Source organism: Cryptomeria japonica, chromosome 8 (genome assembly GCF_030272615.1).
Source record: "Cryptomeria japonica chromosome 8, Sugi_1.0, whole genome shotgun sequence".
In the NCBI taxonomy this organism is placed as follows: domain Eukaryota; kingdom Viridiplantae; phylum Streptophyta; class Pinopsida; order Cupressales; family Cupressaceae; genus Cryptomeria; species Cryptomeria japonica.
In genome coordinates, this window is record NC_081412.1 from 117,975,122 (window position 1) to 117,996,483 (window position 21,362).

Here is a 21,362-nt window from a genome sequence, read left to right on the forward strand (position 1 = left end):
TTGGGCGTTGAATTCACTGTGCCTTGGAATTTTCACTTTTTTACACCTTCCATGGAATGCCCATTTTGGTGCCCAATCACTCCCTTGGGCGGAATTTTCACTAGAGGAAGGATTCATGGAATTATCCTTATCTCCTTGGGCATGCCACTTTTGCACCTTCCCTCATGTCTGGGCGCAAATCATACTTGGCCAAGGATTTTTTTCATTTGTCCATCCATCCTTGCCTTCTTCATTTTGGTGCCCAAGTCCACATCTGGGCGGATTTTCTCATGGGCCAAGGATTCATGAAATTTTTCCGCTTATCCTTGCCTCCTCCATTTTGGCGCCCAAGTCCACATCTAGGCGGATTTTCTCATGGGCCAAGGATTCATGAAATTTTTCTACATATCCTTGCCTCCTCCATTTTGGTGCCCAAGTCCACATTTGGGCGGATTTTCTCATGGGCCAAAGATTCATGAAATTTGTCCGCTTATCCATGCCTCCTCCATTTTGGTGCCCAAGGCCACATCTGGGCAGATTTTCTCATGGGCCAAGGATTCATGAAATTTTTCCACTTATCCTTGCCTCCTCCATTTTGGCGCCCAAGTCCACATCTAGGCTGATTTTCTCATAGGCCAAGGATTCATGAAATTTGTCCGCTTATCCTTGCCTCCTCCATTTTGGCGCCCAAGACCACATCTGGGTGGATTTTCTCATGGGCCAAGGATTCATGAAATTTGTCTGCTTATCCTTGCCTCCTCCATTTTGGCGCCCAAGTCCACATCTGGGCGAATTTTCTCATGGGCCAAGGATTCATGAAATTTGTAGTTCGATTTTCTAGACCTAGGACAATTTGACCCCTTTGCAATTTTGGAATGACTTCTTGAACCTTGGTGGATTTTTGAGCTTTCCATTTTAGGCATAGGCTTCTAGCACTTGAACAATTTCTGGCTTTCTTTGTCTGTTGTCTGACTTTCCGGAATTAGAAATGTTTGCAAACGTTTGATCCTTGTCACCTTATCTGAATGACCCTGCCAGTACTGACTTTCCAAAAATAGAAACCTTCAAAATGTTAGCGTTAGATCCCTAGACAGGGTGCAGGAATGACTTACTATAAATAGTAACTTACTAAAAATAGTAAGTTTGATTTTTGGCAAAATGACGACATTCCGGGACCCAAAAAAATCCCTAAAAAATAGGGACTTTCTAAAAATAGAAAGTCGCTCCGTTTGGGCTCAAATTTTACTGGGAGATTCCTTGAAGGTCCTGATTCCAGTTGTATGTTCAGTTTTGAAGTGTTGAAGTGTTGAGTTGGTTCAACACCTGCACCTGGATTGAGAAGGAAGCCGGCCTTCTTCGAAGATTCAACCCCTTGCACAAGGTCCCACACTTCGGGGTTGTTTCTACATTTTACAAGGTTGCTGAGTTGATAGCTCAGCAAGGGTGCGAGCTTTTGTGATAACATAACATTAATACTTTCTTCCAACCTCGTACTACACTAGGATCACAAACCACTTTGGAGAGTACAGGATGGAGGGAAACTGTTACTGAACAAGCAAAGAAGGCAATTGGTAATTATTGGTACTCCTCTCACACGGCATTCCATGCTTCCAGAAATCCATATTGGCAACCCATGGTAGATGCTATTGCACCTGTAGGACTTGGGTTTCAAGCCCCATCTTATGAGTCATTGAGGGTTTGTATGCTGAAAGATGCAGTAGAGGATGTTCAGGATGTTGTTAAACAACATCGGTTATAGTGGGTTAGAACTAGTTGCAACATCATGTCAGATGGTTGGACAGATAGAAGGAACCGAACTCTCATTAACTTCCTTGTCTCTTGTGAGATTGGTACTGTTTTTTTGAAATCTGTGGATGCATCTAATATGATGAAATTCACAAATGCATCGTTTGAGATGTATGACATGGTAGTTACAGATGTAGGGCCACAAAATGTGGTTCAATTTATCACAGACAATGCTGCTACTTGTGTTGCTGTAGGGAGACTTTTGACAGATAAATACCCTTCCATGTTTTTTACACCATGTGCAGCACATTGCCTTGATTTAACCCTAGAGGACATTGGAAAAGTTGAATGGGTTAAGGCAGCATTATAGAAGGCTCACAAGGTTACCAAATTTGTTTATAATCACACGAGGGTTTTCGCTATAATGCGCTCTTTCACAGGAGGCAAGGAGCTAGTTCGACCAGGGGTGACAAGCTTTGCAACATATTTCCTTGCATTACAAACATTATGTGAACAAAAAGGTAATTTGAGGCGAATGTTTGTTTCAGCTGAGTGGATGGAGTCTGCTTTCACAACTCAAGCAAATGGCATAGCAGTGGCAGAGTATATGTATTCTACCACCTTTTGGGAATCTATTGAACAGATTGTAGAATTTTTAGAGCCTTTAGTAATAGTCTTGAGACTAGTGGATGGGGATAAACCCCCCATGAGATATGTGTATGAGGCCATGGATAGGGCCAAGGAGGTGATAAGGAGTAAGCTGGAAAATAACAGGGATAGGTATATGCCGTTGTGGGACATAATTGATAGGAGATGGGATGGACAGATGCACACTCCTCTCCATGTTGCGAGATACTTGCTCAATCCTTTGTTATTCTATACGACTAAGTTCATGGAAATTGATGCTGAGATCAAATAAGGCTTCTTCAAGTGCATGGAAAAAATGTTTCCTAACCTGGAAAAATTTGATGCGGCTACGTAGAGTTGGAAATGTACAAGCATGCTAAGGGTTTTCTCTCTTCTAGGGTTACTATACAAAGCAGAAAGACCATTCAACCAGGTAGACTCTATAAACTTTTGACAATCTCTTTATTTTGCCAACATGCTCATTAAGTTTGTTAAGATTATAAGATATTCTTAGTCTTACAATATCATCTCCATATAATGTGTTTTTCAGCTGCATGGTGGGCTTCTTTTGGATACGAAATACCAAATTTAAGGTGGATGGTAGTGCGCATTTTGAGCCAACCATGTAGCTCATCAGCTTGCGAGCGTAATTGGAGTGTTTTTGAACACATACATTCCATGAAACACAACCGCCTATCACAAGAATGGCTGAATGCCTTGGTATTTGTTCATCACAACCTCCGCTTGAAGATAAGGAAAGCTCATGGTGAGAATATTAATATATAGTTGCAGTTTTTGAAATTGTATTCACTATTCATTGTGTTTTTCACTTGTAAGGGAAACACTAATTTCTACATGGGCAAAATCAAGAACTATTGAGGAAGGCTTGCCAATTGACCTCAATGAGATATATCCAGAGTGTGAGTTGATTGCTGCTGATGATGCTGATGATAATGATGATGATGATGATGATGTTGTTGATCGTCTGCTTGAGACTGAAGATTTTGATCTCATGAGGCAAGCCAACTTTGGTCTTGAATGGGTTGAATGAATTAGGACAGGCTCTTACCCGGGAGATTCATCATTAGGGCCTCCCGCCCTATAGCATGTCATTGCTTACATTTGATATTTTGGAATTTTGTATTTAGTTTATAGGTTGACTTTGTTCAAAGTCACAAACTGTATTGTAATTGACATTTTGACATCTATCACCATCTAGATATTATTTATGGTGTAGTATATTTTGTGCAACGTAATCAATGATATATATATAAACAACGAAAATCTATTTCCTGCAATTCATGTTTTCAAATGTCTATTTTATTCGCCTACAATATCTCTATGCTATGGAAAGGCCCTAAAAAATAAAAAAAAGTAGTTTTTGATTGTTTTTCTGCAATTTTTTATGTGTTTTTGTAAATCCGATTTTTTCCCGATTTTTTGAAAAAATCTTATCCTTTTTGTTTTGCTGATTAATTCCCCAAACGATTATTGCTTCCTTGCCCAAAACAAATCAAATTTAATCTCTTTAGACTTTGAGGCATTAAGACAACAATGATAGGGTTATTAATAGGTCATGTGATTTATCTCATTTAGATTTTGTTGTGATTTCTCTTTCGCCATTGTTTATGCCCAAACCAAATGGCCTTGATGTTTTGGGAACCCAAACTTTGTCATAATGAAATTTCTAATCTCTCTCATAGTGCTTTTAAGATATTTCCACTTGATGGTTAGTCATCCAATTCTTTTTGTAAGGTTTTCTTAAATCTTGAAATAGTTAAGCACTCATTAAAATGAATGCTTGTGTTTGATAATGGTGTCATTTTGGACTGTACAAAAATTGTAGTTTTGGGGGGTGACATGGTTGACTAGTTGGAGGGGCTCATGTGAGTCACTTTAATCTGTATTCCAAACTTTTGGGCCTAGTTTGGCTCAACTCCATGAATGGATGTTTCTTCATTGGCTGTCAGTAGTGAAAGAGGGTTTTGTTTTTTGCACATATGTGAAAGGGTGGCCCTTGGTTATTTGCAAATCCCCCTTTTAGAGAGGGTTTCCTTGTTCACCATGGCCCTTGATATTGGGACAAGGCTTTATTAGGGTTGAAATTGTGGTATCTTGATTTTAATCCTCTTACACAATCATTCTGCTCTTCTCCTATTTCGATGAAGCATCTAGATCTCTTGCCCTAGTTCTGGAATATTGAATATCTTTCCTCCATTGGAAATAGTTTGGGAAAATTAATTTCTGTTCCAAATCTCAATGAAATAATGATTCACTTTTTGCTTTTGATTCATCCAAAAGATTGCTAGAATAAATATGTTTAAAAGTTTCAAATAGGATTTGAAAGCAACAACTTGACTATGAAGGCATTGCCTTTAGACGTAGATCTTGTTTAGCTATAAGCTATTAAGATGCAAAATGTTCGAAGTTCTCTCGGTCCATTGTCCTGCACTTCAAGGTAGACCACTTGGTTAAAGGGGGTTTTAGAGCATGACACTAGTTGATCAATCTTGATTATGATTAGAATGATTTCTTAGAAGCTTCCTTTGATGACTCAGCTTCTTTAGATTCTCCTTTGACTTCCATTTGAAAGAAAGTTGAGGCTTCTCTTTGGGAGGGAATTGTGACTTCTTCTCTAAATGCTTCTGTGAGAGCTACAACTTCTTCTTCAAAATTTACAGTGAGTTTCCCTTAGGCTCCACAAGTAGAGATTCAATCTTCTGAATGTTTTGATGCTTGGGTCATGTTGTGACGTTTTCACACATCGCCCCATTGCAAATGGGGACCCCTTACTTTTTAGGCCCTCTCAGTCTTTTGGTCTTTTTGTGGCAATCTCGATAGTCCTCTTGTTTTGCAAGTTTTGGGGGGTCAATTTGATCAAGTCTACAGCTCGTTTGAGCGAATTTGGCTAAGTCTGGAGCATGTTTTGTCTGTTTTAGGGTTTTGACCTTCAGACTTGAATTTGAGGCCTTTCCTTTTGGATTTGGAAAAATTGAGTGCTGCATTGGAATCAGGGCCATTCAAGGAACCTACATGTGAAATTCGAGCGAATTTTGAGCAACTTTCTATTTTTAGAAAGTTCCTATTTTCTAAATTTGATGTAAATCTTCCTAAATTTAATTAAAAAAAAGTTCATTGATGTATTGTTGTTTTTAAATTGGTATAAACAAAACCTACACCAAATGAGAAAGACAAATGAAATATTTTCTATTTCAGTGACCCATTTTTCGGTTTATCTTCCAATGCAACTCTACTATTTTTGCATATTGTAAATAGTTAAATCGACTTATAATTATTTATGTAGCAATTATGTGTCTATCTTGCTTTTGAAGTAATGAAAATCTCCTCTAATAACTTAGAAAATTGTGTTAAAAATGTGTATGTATTTTTTTATGAAAATTGTATCCAGCTGTATCCATATTGGGGGTCTTAAAAAATGGCCGTATCTATATCTGATACCATATCCATATTTGTATCCATATCCATGTTCATGCAACTTTGGTTTCCACATAGAATTGTGTCTGCACCTTGTGTTTTTTATTGCTAGATCTTACTTGTATTTATTGGCAGGTCACTCCTCTACACATGGGCACCAATTCAAGGTCACTGGCATGCAAATTAATATCAGACATGCAACTTAAATAAGCAACATGCCTACCACCTCAAACAAGTGTCAAGTGCAGACTTCCAAAGATTCCAAACCAAGGGGAATGTCCAAATGGGAGGGAAAAAAATTGATTTTAAATATTTAAATGTAGAGATTGCTTCCTGCATCTGGAAAAATACTGTTAGATCACAAAAATCCAAAATGCGACATAAACTATTTTTCTTTGATGTTGGGCTGAACCCTTGAGATGCTTTTGCATCACAAAACATTAGGAAATTCATAAAAAATGCTGCAACTTGTTATAAGCAAATTAAGTTGAAGTAGATCATTCTTGAAACTAGATCTTTTGAGAACAACCAAAATGCTATGATGATTGTTATTCAATGCAGTCCAGACTATCGTTGATTTAATGATTAATATTCAACTAAGACAAGTCATATTGAATCTTTGATCTTAAAAATTTATACATTTTAACTTTGACAAAGATAAGAATCACCTGTATCTTATCATGTATGTCTATCTCAAGATCTATGTTACTTTGTAACAGAATTTTTCGCAATCCTTTAGTTGAAGTTCCCTTTACAAATTGATTTTTTAAAAGTTTAGTTTCTGTTGGTGTTTGATGAACATTTAGAAGATTAGTGTTTTTAACAAACAAATTTATTCATATAATGAATAGTATGGTAACACAATTGAAATAACATTTGCTGATAATTTTCTCATTTCATATTGACAGGTTGAAAAAATGGCTAGGGCTCTCCAAACGTTTGGATTAGAAAGAGCATTAGTAGTTCATTCTGAGGGATTAGATGAGATGAGTCCTCTTGGTGAGCTTATTTGTGCAAATGAATCTTTTGCATTGCTGTCATGATTAGAGTATATCTTCTGCTGCTTTAAGTGCATTTATGTTAAACTGTATTTATGCAGGTCCTGGAATAATATTGGATGTGACAGCTGATAAAATTGAGAAGTTTTCTTTTGACCCGTGTATATTCATTTACCTTAATTTTTTAATGCTTTTTCTACCTTTTCTTGCGCTTTCATTATTAAATTCATGAAAAAAGTTGCTCATAAATATTCAAATAAACATGCAATATATATAGCATTAATAATATTGAGAATGTGATATTGTGTAGTTGAAAGCAATGTAGATATTCAAAGAAAGAGCTATATTACTATGCTTCCTACTCGTAGATTTTCTTTTAGAATAACTTCCTTTTGGTTTGACATTTGCTAAAATTACATTTTCATATTTGTGGCAAGTGTTAGATCTTCACCTTAGAATAGTTTGTTAGATCTTCACCTTAGAATAGTTTGTAGTGGATTTTGTGATTCGTCAATGCAAAGCGGAAAGTTTTCGAGGTGGTGGAAAATTGATGAAAAAAATGCTCATAAATTTGATAATGTTTAAATAAAAAAGAAATATATAGCATTAACATATTTCAGAAGGGAATATTGTCAAACTAACAGAAATGGAGATATTCAAAGAAAGACCTATATCACAATGCTTCCTACTCTTGTAGATTTTCTCTTTTCTCTTAGAATAACTTCCTTTCGGTTTGCCATTTACTAAAATTATATTTTTATATTTGCGGAAAGGGTTGAAGCTTGACCTTAAAATAATTTGCAGTGGATTTTGGAATTCCTCGATGCAATGTGGAAAGTTTGCGAGGTGGTGGGCCAGAATTCAATGCAAAGGCTCTTCGTGATGTTTTGTCTGGTCAGAAAGGTGCAATTGCAGATGCTTTGGTAAATACCTGCTTTTATTCTCTTATTGCATCACTGCCACCTGTTTGCATTTTGTAATGGCAAATGATTTAAATTTTAGTAACATCCATGCACATTGACATAAAGGGTAATGAGTAGGGCCAGCTTTTAGCAGATGTTTATTTATTAATATGAAATCAAATTTATGTTTAGTAGAGGAATCTATAGTATAAAGCAATGTAAACCCCTTTTGCTACCTTGTCATAGTACTACTATGTTACTTTGCTATATCGTGTTTTGACGTTTAGGGCTTTTATCCCTCTCATTTCAATCAGTTAATGTTTTATTTTACTCATTGCATCTGGCTTACAAGTTGTAAACAAACTTTTGCAATGGCACACTGATATTAAGATAAATGCTTATAAATTGTTTCTGCATTGAGGTTTTATGCTAAGAATGTGCATCTGTGTAATGTCCCCTTCTTCGTTTCAGGCATGCAGAAAATTGACATTAGCCTATTTTATTCGTGTAGGCTGATTCAGAGAATTAAATAAGAGAATATTTTCAATTAATCAAATTAAGTTACTTAAGTATTGGTGGGTGACTTTATTTAATTAATTTTATAAAAAGATTAAGTTAAAAAGCAGAAATAAAATAAAGTCACTTTATGGGGCCAAAAGGTGATTATTAAATTAAAAGTGAATTTAATGCAAAGAAATAGGATATATTCATAAAAAAATAAATAAAAAAATGAAAACTTCTTGAAAGTTTCTAGGAAGGTTATAAAAGAGGAATGAAAGGCTCATTTGCACATCATGGACATTTTGTTTCTCTTATTGCAAAGTTTGGATTGTGAGTTCAACTTCAAACGCTAGGAGGAAAACCCTAGTGGTATTTGGCTTCGAAGATGAAAGATTTTGTAATCCTCCCTCCTTGCGCCTAGTCAGCATTGGAGTTCCAATAGCCTATTTTTAGTCCTTGTAGGCTATGTGGTCATGGTTAAGGGACTTTTGTGTCCTGGTTGAAAGTGTGCAGGTGTTCCTTGAGCTTTCTGGCAGAGTTGCTTTTTTTAGCAAGGAGCTACTTTGGATGTTTACTATTTATAGTAAATCAGTGGGCCACTAGTCCTTCAGTTAGTGCAGAGTTTCTATTCATGTCATTGGCGAGTTAAAAGGCTTTTGAGAAATATTTGCTTTATTGGTCTTATTAATCTTTAAATCTTGCCTTTTAAGTCTTTCAAAAAATACCCCCATGTCCAAGTCAGACAACCTTGTTTTAAAAGGGGGGCCAATGTATTTCATGATTTAAGGCAAATATTATGCCTTATAAGCTGGACGCCTAGTTGAGGGAAAAATTTATTAAAAAAAAAAGAAATTTATTTCAAAGATATAAGGGACACCTATATGAGGGAATAAAGTGATTTTTAAAAAGTTTAAATGGAGGGAAAACCCTAAAAGTGCCCTAACTCTCCCTCTCATTCTTTTAAAAAGGTGGATGAGCTCTCATTTTGAACATCTTGATTTTGGCAACTTAAGGAAGTGCTGCTGGAGTTTTTTCAGTAAGGACAATCTGCTGGTTTGAGGACGAGAACCCTCAGCTGGGATGCCGGTTTTGGTGGTGGAAGACCCACTTAGACTGGTTTTACTGTTAGAAGATCGAAGTTTCCAGTGTTTTTGGTGTGTGTTTTTGGGTGTGAAGATGAAGATTTTCAGTGTGCTTTGAAGAGGGTTTGTAGGTTTTGGCGTGGTGTGAGTTTTTTGGGTGAATAGTTTTGATTTGCAGAGTGCTGGTGTAGATTTTAGCAAAAATATGGTAATATTCTGGGTGTGGTTGTAGCTGCTCTATTACGTTTTGATGCTTTCCTGATTGCTGGGCACATTCTGGACAGACTATCAAGTGTAGCAGGTCATCACAGTTCTCAAATAATAATTTATCTTTCTAAGTTTAATACTGCTGTCAACAAACAGTGAGTGTTGGAGCAGATTATGAGCAGTTAGAGACCTATTTATCAATTCAAGAAGTTGCCTTAGTCCATGCATGCTTGGCTATGGTGCTGGAAACATCTCAGAGCTGTCTTTCCTAGTAAATCATGTTGGTAACAGGTCTGCAATGTGAATGTTAAATCTGATTTTCAGAATACTGTAAAATTGAACTCTGATTTGTAATATTTGGCAGTGTCGAATGAAGCTTGATGGAGGTTTAGTTACAATCTATTTAATGTCTTTATGCACATTTATTTGTTATATGTTGATTATTATCATGAAAACAAACTGAAGCAAACAAACAGCTAGTACTCTTCATTGGTTCAATATTGCATCATATAGTCTTCAAAAAAAAAATCAAGGGTGAACATTACAGATTTCTTCCTAGTCATATTCATGGTGGATTCACATAGGATTTGCATTTGGGCTTTAACCAGAAGAAGGTGGTTTTATTTGCAGCTGCCATCACCAGTTTTGTAGGTACAAAATTAACTGATATTTCTTAGCAAATAATCAATTTGTTATTGTGGTGTGTGCAAATGGTGAAGAGTAGAATTTACGATGATGTGTGTACAAAGAGGATATTAGTGTGTAGTGTGTGTGAGTGAAGAATGACAAGCTGAAAGTGCTGTAAAATAACATATATATTACTGCTTAGTTTTTCCATCCATTTGTACATTATTTCTAGCCCATTGTAATAGTCATACATTTTAGAGAACCCCTCATAAAGGAGTTGGAGGCTCGTGAGGAGGCTTTAAAGCCTTAAAACATACTAGTCACAGCTTCTATGGCAAGTGGGGTCAGCGTAGATTTGACCAAGGGAGTCACACATTTCCTTGGGTTGTCGTACAAAGTCAATGGCTTCCGTACTTTGTAAGGAAGGAGCCATATATATCTTGGGGAGACATCCAGCTTGGAAGGAGTTTGGAGTCCTTTAAGAAGTTGCTGTTTGGTCAACCACAAGGGTCAGAAATAATATTTTATTATGTCTTCAAATATGATATGTATTTTCTGATGTAACCATTGAACCAACAATTTCAACATATTATTTATATGGTATCAATGATATGCAATGTTTCATATTTGTAAGAAAAGCTAGTTATCAGAAATGAAATTGAGAAAACAATCTATATTGTGAAAATTCAATCAAATATCAAATTATACTTGCAAATCGGTTGCCTGCAAACTTTTTGTCCAAACGTCTGTGCATCATTAACAGCAATAATTGCAAAAATTTGGTTTTAAAACTGGGTTCAGCATATTCAATGTGCCATTCCCCTCATCGTGCTCTTATAAAAAAAATCTGATTATGCTGTGGATAAGGTGGATTTGTTGATCAACATTTTCTAAATATCATTGTTTTCTACTATCATGCTTTCCTCATCAGTACTTTATAGTTCCATCTGGAACATAGCAGTTGCATGGATAACCATGATGCAGAATCTTTTATTTAGCATTAAAAAATTGATTCCATATAGGACAAGATTTTAAGATCATTCATGCAGTTGATATCAAATGTAGTAGAAGTTTTAAAGCTTGTATTAAAGCTGGTTTCATAGTATTTGTAGAAAACAAGATTATTATAGCTTTCAAAGCTTACAAATTTTCTATTGAGTCCCATCCAAATCATTTACTTTCATGAAGCAGAATCTACTATTTGGCATTAAAAATTTGATTGCATATATGACAAGATTTTAAGATTATCCATACAATTGGTATTAAATGACATTTTAGTAGAAGTTTGTTGTCAAAGATTTTAAAGGTTGTATCAAAGCTGGTATAAAATCTGGTTTCATAGTATTTGTAGGATGCAAAACTATCATAGCTTTGATAGCTACAAATTTTCTAGATACCAAACAAAAAGAAATTAAGTTTAGTTTATTTGACTTTTGACAACTTTGCCAAGCAAGGCATTGATTCCCCTCGAAATCATTTACTTATTTTTTTGCATTCCAAACGGTGTTGCACAAGACTTGACCATGTATGATACAACCTTTAGTTCATTATTGAATGTCTCTGTCCTTTACCTCTTGTGCACTTTTGGAAATCTCTTTATTTTATTAAACAGTTGATGAGTCTAGTCTAAGCTTCATTGTTTTCTTTCTATTTACGTTACTCCTTTTTGATGACAACTTTGCCAAGCAAGGCATTGATTCCCTTCGAAATCATTTACTTATTTTTTTGCATTCCAAACGGTGTTGCACAAGACTTGACCATGTATGATACAACCTTTAGTTCATTATTGAATGTCTCTGTCCTTTACCTCTTGTGCACTTTTGGAAATCTCTTTATTTTATTAAACAGTTGATGAGTCTAGTCTAAGCTTCATTGTTTTCTTTCTATTTACGTTACTCCTTTTTGAACCTTAACATCCCCATTGTTTCCTACCAAGTTCAAAAATCATGGGCTAATTTTTTGACACTATCTTTCTTGCATTCTCTTTGTCTCACCGCTTTATGGTCCATGGAAGAGCCTTGGGTTTCTTTAATTTCTTGCTGTACTTTTATTTTGGAAGTGGGAAATGAATCTGCAATCTGTTGGGCTGCACAATCTCCTTTGTTGCTTCCTCTAAGCTTCCAATGTCTGAGGAAAAACTCTTCTCCTAAGACTTGCCCTATACTTGCACTCAACTCACCCTTTATTCTGTTATTTGGTACACATGTTTGGGCCTCTATTCATTTGGTAGGAAGTGGCACTTTGGTGAGTTCTACATGAGCCAAGCTCCTACATTAATGATCCATGAGCACCTTGAGGTATTTTTGTTTTCATTGTTTTCTTTTTGTGAGGCTTCCTATACTTGCTTATGTGAGATTTTTGGGATCTTCCTTACTGACACAATCTAGATATGAGGCTCTTATCAGACAACTAAAATCTTGTAGCTAACAACACAATTTTCATGCAATGACTTGCTTGCAACTTATTTCAAATCCAAATACAAACAATCTTTTTGTTAGTTTGAGGAGTACTATCGATATCAACTACAATAGAAGTCCCCTTCTCCAACCTCAGCTCCCTATAGATTACAACAATTTATTTCTACAGTTTGGGCTTAGAGGAAGTTAAATCATTGCAAGATTGATAATTACAGGTAATTGAATTGTTACACAATGAAGAAAATACAATTCAAGCAGTAAACTTTGCATGTCCAGTTTGTTGATGGGAGTCTGCAAATATCTAGCACGAGCTGGAAACTTGGCATGCCCAATTCTCTGATGGGCATCCACAAATATTTAGTTGGAGTAGGAAAACCCACATATCCAGTATAATGGCAGGATCTTGCAAATATCTATTATGTGGAGGTCCAGTGTCAATCTGGATGGGTTTATTAAAACCTTTTCCATAGTCTGGCTCACTTGAAAACTCTCACATTCTATACATCGGTAACCTCATCATTATGTTATCTTGTGGAAGTTTGGCTTCCATCGAAATAAGATTGTTATAACTGCTTTAATAGTTGGGTTCACTTGAAAAACCTCGCATTTCAGACCTTGCTGACTTCATCAGTTCATCATCATTATCCTTTTATGTGGAAGTTCAGAACCTTTAACTGATCCACATAGCTGGTTTAGTTGAATTTGTTCATATGTATAATGTTGACATCATCATTTGCTTACATGATGCTAATGTCATCATTGCCAAGTGACCCTTGCCATGTTGTTGTCATGCTGATGTCATCATTGCTCATGTCATGGTGACATCACTATTGAAACTATTCATCTGAACTGTTTATCAAAACTTAAAGTTTAATTAGCTTAATCTTTTCTATGAATCCAATTAGACCTCCAATTCTTGCGAAGTAGCTGAATGCGGAAAATTGACTCAGAATCGGTTGTGAGGAAATATCTTGGAACCAGTTTTAAAGATATCTAGTACCACACCGAAGTTCTGTAAGTCCAGTTACAGACCAAATTCTTGCGTCCTTATAACTGAGGCAATTCTCATCCACCCTTCACCAAATTGAAACTACAAGTACCCATTAAGCCCTTCTACAATGTGATGTTTTCAACTTGAACAATTTACATATGAAATTTCTCCTGAAGTAACTACCAAAGACCAATTGCAACACAACAAAACTAAATTTAAACTAAAACAAGGTCTAAAATATATTTGGTTGATATAGGATTGCTTATGAGCCCGGATGTTCTTGCATCACTTACTTTATTTTAGAAATTATAAATTGTAAATCTACTTAGATGAATTTTTTTTAATAGAACTATGTGTTTCATTGAGCTCAAATGCCAAGCTTTCTTATATTCTTTTGTATTTCACATAATTGCTAATACACCTCCCAGGGGTACACGGTACAGCCTAGATTGCAATGGGATCCTGTTGGTGTCTGTTTTATCTACCAAACATTAGGATAGGATACCCGAAGGTATTCTATCCTCTCTTGAAAAATCACTACTGATTCCAAGGTCTATATGTACGAACAAGCGACTTTAGTGGAATAGCTTCTTGGGTAGTGTATGCTGAAATTTTCAAGGGGGACTTACGTTTGACAAGTATGTTTTTTTGGACTGCTGGACTTAATGGATTTAGCAATTTAGGCTCTTCCTTTTTTTTTGGGATTTTCTGGGATTTAGACTTTCAAAAGAAATGGAAAAAGATAGGGTTCAGGAAGGCTAATCTAATCCTACGAATTCGGGAGACGGTATCAACTGGGTGCTCTCGAGAAACCAAACCTTGCTTCGCCACACTAGGGACAACTACACAAGGCCGGTGCAATCTTCAATGGGTTGTGCTTATGATCGAGATGTTGGGATGCACAGGCGATGGGCTCAGACTAACTTTGCACAGTAGAATGGAAATCATCCATTTACCAAAAGTATGAGCGGAAATACACCATCAATTGACACTTATCAAATCCTTCATTCAAATTAACAACAATGAAAGCAAATCTAAATTAATTTTAACTAAGTGTTGAGGCAATTGAAACCATGCAAATCATTCAAATAAGATTACAAAGCAGCGCACATGCAATATATTATCTGGAAATGACCTTAAGCAACAATACATCAAAAACCTCACCCTTTTCAAATGAGGGGAGGCAACCTTATGTAGTTTCTCAAAAATAAGTGAATGGCCGAGATCAAACAGTGATCAAGGGCCAAGATTGACAGTCCTAAACCCTAATTAGGGTTTCCCGAAATACTATCAGTTCAAGCAAATGAAGGAGTGACAAGTGGCGCAGCTACTAATTTTACTGAGGTGAGTGGCCACTTTCCTCTTTCAGAGATTCAACGTATCTGGACACCACGAGCTTGACCTCCTCTATGGTGACACTTGGCAAACCGCCAATTTGGAAATCGACGAGATCCACATCGTTGGCGCACGTAGCAAGGATGCCTTCTCACTCCATTGCCTGGGTGAGGAAGTTGTTATCGATGGAGAGGAAGTTTGCAATCTTAGAAAGATTGCCTTTGTCAATCATCCCTGAATCTCGGAAGAAGCTTGTCTGAATCCTGGCTCTTAGGTTCTCTGCTTGTAAATGCTTCTCCCTTAGGCTTTCCTTCTGCTAGATCTTTGACGCCACTTGGAATACCTTGCCCACGATCTCTCTAACCCTTGCCTCTGTCTCGAAACACTTGGTCTCGGATTTCTTCAGGACTTCAATCCGAGTGACCAGAGCATAGTACCACGTGCCGAAGTCGTACTTGTCTCCTGTCTGTATGATGCCTGCATCCACTAAGCTCTTCTTTGACATGCCTCGGATAACCTTTAGGTGAGGGAGTATTTCATTCTGAATTTCATCCACTTCTTCCCAATTGGATGATAGATCCTAGATACGATCGATCAACAAAGAAGTTGCCTCACGCGTTGATACTAAGTTTTCTACCAGGGTGTCAGCATGTATCACAGCATCTGAAATCCACTCCTTTTCTTGAGTGTACGACCCCTTCATCTCATCATAGTCCTTCATTGATCCCTGCTGAAGAGGTTGTGGTGGAGTAGCTAGGACTTCATGGTTGAGTGGGCTGGTAAGATGGAGAACATACTTCCTCCACTGTTGGTTCTCTTCTTCCACTTTCTTTCTCTTTTCTTTCTCATGATCCAGCCTTGTCTTTAGAACATTACAGGAGTCGTCAAAATATTGGACCTCCTGGTCCTGGGTAGCCTTACCCATCTCTATGATGGTGATCTTGTAGTCATCTGTGGTGACATTGTCCCTAGTCTTCCCTTCTTTGGGCATTGCTATCTGGACTGTCCTGAATCCGGCACTGTCCCTCTAAATCAGGGAGAACTTATTGGCTGGTTTGGGCAGTTTAGCTGCGGCGGGCTCATTCACCTTCTCCAAGAATGCTGCGGTAGCCTCCTCGGTTGAGTGGACCTCCTTGGGAACCTTGGCCTTTATTCTGGCTCTCAGCCAATCAGGAATGGTGGATTGTTCTAGAGTATTCCGATCAAACTCATCGTCTGCTTCTCCTGGGTTCGCTGGTATGCCATCCAAGAAAATAATAGGGGCTTCATCCTGTCCTCTGTCTGGAGTTCGGAAGACCTTCTCCACCACCTCCTCAGCTGGCTGAGAAAGCACTCTTACTTCATCATCACTCACATAGATGTTCATCTCTTGTTCCCCAATTGTACTCTGATCAGGCGCAATGGAAGCAGCACTTAGGATAGAGTGACTTTCGCTGGATTCTCTTCTTTCAACTATAGCCCTTTTCCCTGTGCATTTTGTGGAGCTTCCACCCAACTCCTTTCTCTTTCGAGATCCAACACTTTCCGGATTCCGAGCATCACCGACGGAGGTACAAGGGTAGACGAACAGAGTATCATCCACTCCCATTACTTCATAAGTTATAAGCATACCTTTGGCCTTCAACTGATTTGTCTTTTCAGATGCCCACCACCTTGAGTATTCAACCACTGACCTCATGAGGTCTGCAAGATCTGATTTTTCTCCCTCTGTCCAATCTATCAGGACTAAAGGTTCATTCTTCATCTTCTCAAAACCCGGCTGCTGAAGTTCTAGGCTTTCTTCCACCTGATTGGCAACTTTGAACACTTCCGTTGCTCTCACCATACTTAGAGGAATTCTTGACCAGAACCTCTTCCGGATCTCGAAACTATTGGCTGCATTAGCCCAGTAGTCTTCTAGATCTAGTCTATGCTCAAATGTTGTCCCTTCGATCTTCTTTATCCTCTGGAATGGATCAAAATCTTTTCTTGCCTTGTATTGGTAAAAGGGATACCAGGCCAGTTCTTTCTCAGTGGTAGCTGTAGCTTGTGATGATGGACATGTTTCTAGCCCATTACCAATTGTAAGTGAGGATGTGCCTGCCTTCTTCTGCTTATCCCTTTGAATCACTATAGACTCCTCCAATTGTCTCACAACCTCGAGCAACACCACTCGGTTGGTAGGGTAAGCTGGAAGCTTGTATGGAGGACTAGAGAATCCTTGAATTTGGAGGTAAGTGAACTTTGGATATTGGATGTACCAACACCCGAACCGACCGATGAAGTCCATAGACTCTTGAGAGAGCCTCTGGTGCAGTCCACCTTGAAGGGTCCGGGTAATGTGCATTAGGAAGGCATCATTCACCCTTTTGAAATGGAACTTTTCCTCCATATGGAGCTGGGGATAGCAATCATATACTGGGAATTGGTTCTCCTTGTTCCCAACTTCTCCTCTGCAAGTGAGACCTCTATACCTGTAGGTCCTGGCTAAAGAATAGAACAAGTAAGAACTCATGAAGAAAGTCCTATTTGCCTCCAGATTCCTTAGCTGGGTGTCTAAACTGTCGCTGATCATACGAGCCCAGTCTATCATTTTAACTCCATTGATTATTTCATTAATGAAATAATACACCCAGGGTTCAAATGGAGCTCCCTGAGGATTTCCTATTATTCTATTGAGTAAGACAATCATGTCCCCAATGTCCTCCTTGAAGTATGCTCGTACTAGGCTCTTTCTCTGGAGTTTAGAGGCGTCCTTCCTCGGCTTATCTAACCAGGAATGATTAACTATGGCATCATATTCTTCCAGGTGACCATGGTACAGACTGTCAGCTTCATCCTTGGTCATGGATACTGTGTTGTGGTACTCAGGGATCCTGAAGGCCTCTCTGATGGCCTCATCGCTAACATTCGCCAACACTCTTCCATCAGGTGCAACAATATCCTTACTGATCGGGTTGTAGTGTTTGGCACATTCAACTACCAGTTCATTGCACTGCATGGTGGGGAGGAAATCGACAGCGTGCACGATACCACTCTTCATCATTTTCCGCGCAATGGTGGTAGGCACAAGGTTGTCCAGACCAAACATTCGCTTCTTAAACTCCCTCAGATTGATGTGTCCGACGTTGGTGTCGCTGATGTTCTTCCACTTGGAAATCATCCTTGACTCTAGAGGAGCATCTTTATCTACCTGGAACTTCATGGTGCTCAAGACCTGCAGATGAATGATAAAAACTTTAAGTTAGAAAAAATTCTGCAGAATTTTGAAAATAATAACGGGGCCGCGAAATGGCTAAGTGTTGGAAAATTTTCCATGTTTTTTTACTCTCATTACTTAGTCACCAAAGTTGAATTTTCACCTCCAGACCCTCAGCCTTGAAGCTGGTTGAAGTCATCATCAAGTGTTAAAACTTTCGAAATTTTTATTTATACTTAGCCAAAAAAGTTGAATTTTCACCTCCAAACCCTCAGCCTTGAAGCTGGTTGAAGTCCTCATCAAGTGTTAAAACTTTCGAGAATTTTTTATACTTAGCCAAAAAAGTTGAATTTTCACCTCCAGACCCTCAGCCTTGAAGCTGGTTGAAGTCCTCATCAAGTGTTAAAACTTTTGAAAAAATTTTATACTTAGCCAAAAAAGTTGAATTTTCTTTCTCCAAAATCATTTATTAAATTCTAGAAAAATATTCAGAAAATTCACAATTTTAATTTTACCTCCAACTTGGCTAGACTTTTCTCTAAAATATTGAGAAAATTCAGAAAAGATGCCTTTCTCTAGAAATCTGTAAGCCTTCTGCCAAAATATTATCCTACTTCCAGCAATATCTAGAATTTCCTCCAGATGATCTTCAAACTGACATACTTTACTAAGCTCTCCTTAGTAATTTTGAACTTCTTGATGTAATAATGAATTTGATAATGAAGTATTTGTAGACAAGTTTTAAGAAAAACCCCTAAAATCATCCAACTCATACTTGCCATTTTGATTTAAGTTCGAAGATATTCATTAATCCTCCAATATTCCCTTTCAAAAAAAACTTTCCATTTTAAATTAATATCTTAATAAATTTTTAATATTCCCTCAATATTCTCAAAAAAAAAACATTCCATTTTGGATTTATTTTGAGGCTTTTTTTTTTATTTAGATATTTCTTCATTTTGGATTTAATTTTGAAATCTCTGTGGATTTTGTGACATCATGTTGACTTTGTTTGATCTTCCATGTGTAGGTTGATTTTTTTTTTTTCCGAATTTTATTTCCATCTTTTTCAAATTTTGGCGAATTTAGCCAACCTCTCCAAGGTATGGCGGACTTTGTCTAGAACTCCTTCGTGGCCTCTATTAACGTGAAAAAATTGACTAAGGCATTGGGGCGGACTTTGATGTTGACTCCTCCATGGCCTCCTTTACCCTAGCTGACTTTGGTGGTCTCTTCATGGCCGGGCGGACTTTGAAGTTGCCTCCTTCATGGCCTCTTCAGCCTTGGGCGGACTTTACCTTAGCCCCCACATAGCCTCTTCAGCCTTGGGCGGACTTCTACCCTTGCTCCTCCATGGTCTCCATCAAGGTGGGGCAGACTTTGGAGTTAGCGCCTTCATGGCCTCCATCAAGGCTGGGCGGACTTTAGGCTACACTCCTCTTGCTTGACTTAGCATCTTGGGTAGACTTCTAGTAAGGTTTCCACATGACTATGGCGGACTTTGGTGTCTTCTCCATCTTGGGCAGACTTCTAATGCTTCTCCTCCTTGGGCGGACTTCAACCTTAGCCCCTTCATGGTTTCTCAAGCTTTGGCGGACTTTGGCTTTACCTCCTTCATGGCCTCTTCATGGCTTCCTTCATGGCTGGATGGACTTTGTTGTCACCTCCTTCATGGCCCCTTTTATGCCTTGGGTGGACTTTAAGTCTTGCACCTCCATGGTCTCCATCAAGGTGGGGCGGACTTTGGAGTTAGCGCCTTCATGGCCTCCATCGAGGCTGGGCGGACTTTAGGCTACACTCCTCTTGCTTGACTTAGCATCTTGGGCGGACTTCTAGCAAGGTTTCCACATGACTATGGCGGACTTTGGTGTCTTCTCCATCTTGGGCGGACTTCTAATGCTTCTCCTCCTTGGGCGGACTTCAACCTTAGCCCCTTCATGGTTTCTCAAGCTTTGGCAGACTTTAAGTCTAGGCGCCCACATGACCTCCATTGGCTTGGGCGGACTTTAACCTTAGCACCCACATGACCTCCATCTTGGGCGGACTTCAAGCTTGGCTCCTTCATGTCTCCATCTCCCTTGGGCGGACTTCAACCTTACCTCCTTCATGGCCTCTTCATGGCTGGGCGGACTTTGGCCCATGCTCTTCCATGACCTCTTTAGGTGGGGCAGACTTCAGGCAAGGCACCCACATGGCCTCCCTAAGGCATGGCGGACTTTGATGAGAGCACCCACACAGCCTCCTAAGGCATGGCGGACTTCATGGCCTCTTCAACCTTCATGATGGGGTTTGAACCTGCAGAAACACTTTAAAACCCTTGTTAGCCAGACTTAGAAGAATTTTCAAAGAAATTTCAAAATTTCACAGTTTAATCTAATTTAACCGGATTAACTTGAAATTTGAAATCCATGCTTAGGTGGATCATCTGAAAAAACAAAAAGCCTAAAATCTAGGGATTTTAGCTTTTTAGGTCAAAACTTGGAATTTTCGAATTCCGGTCAAAGTAGGTCAGTGGTGCAAGTGTAAACCCTAGGTTTGCATCCCGAAAAAGCAAAAAGCCTAAAATCTAGGGATTCAGCTTTTTTAGGTCAAAACTTGGAATTTTCGAATTCCGGTCGAAGCAGGTCAGTGGTGCAAGTGTAAACCCTAGGTTTGCATCCCGAAAAAGCAAAAAGCAGACATCCTAAAAAATAGGAAAAACTTTCTAAAAATAGCCATACCGAGGATCAGGTAAAAATGCCAAAAACGAAACTTCCTAAAAAATAGGAAAAAAGCAAAAAGCAAACTTTCTAAAAATAGAAAGTTGTCCAAATTCGTCCAAATCAATTGCGATCTTCGTCCTTCGGCCTCTCTAAGCACTCTAGTGGCGTTCACACTTCGGAATCACATAACTTGCAAAAACTAACTTTCAATCGTCATGGCCTGAAATGCTCTGAACTGGACAAGGCTTGGTGAAACTGCAGCAAAAGGTCACAGGACACTAACAAAATCCTAGAAAGCAGGAAAAGAGAGGGTCTCCATTTGCAATGGGGCGATGTGTGGAAAAGGTCACAACAGATCCACACTATCAATTGTTGCCAAAACTACAGCAAGACTGTTGATATTTGGTGTAACTCATGATGGAGAAAGAATCATAAACTGATTGCTGGTGCAAGATATGCAATGTAGGGCATAACTCATGGCTAGATTAAGATCTGTTCTGTTGGGGATAATCCATGGTTGGTGAGATGCCTTGTACTTCTGGGTAGAAAGTATAAAATGTGAGTGGACGAACCCCGTTGTGCTGTATGTAACCGAATTGGGTATCTGTAAAACTCATGAGTTAAAGTACACTATA

At 38.3% G+C, this 21,362-nt stretch overlaps 1 protein-coding gene across 6 annotated transcripts in view; it reads left to right on the top strand.

Annotated features, from left to right (window-relative positions):
• LOC131031265 (anthranilate phosphoribosyltransferase, chloroplastic) overlaps window positions 1-21,362 on the top strand; it is a 209,881-nt gene that overhangs the window by 141,790 nt on the left and 46,729 nt on the right. For 5 of the 6 annotated variants that reach the window (XM_057962326.2, XM_057962327.2, XM_057962329.2 and 2 more), the window contains exons 6-8: window positions 6,696-6,786; window positions 6,887-6,946; window positions 7,590-7,708. In XM_057962326.2, the coding sequence (XP_057818309.2) occupies window positions 6,696-6,786; window positions 6,887-6,946; window positions 7,590-7,708 (270 nt within the window). The remainder of the gene's footprint in view (window positions 1-6,695; window positions 6,787-6,886; window positions 6,947-7,589; window positions 7,709-21,362) is intronic. The other variant, XM_059209573.1, reaches the window with a different exon arrangement.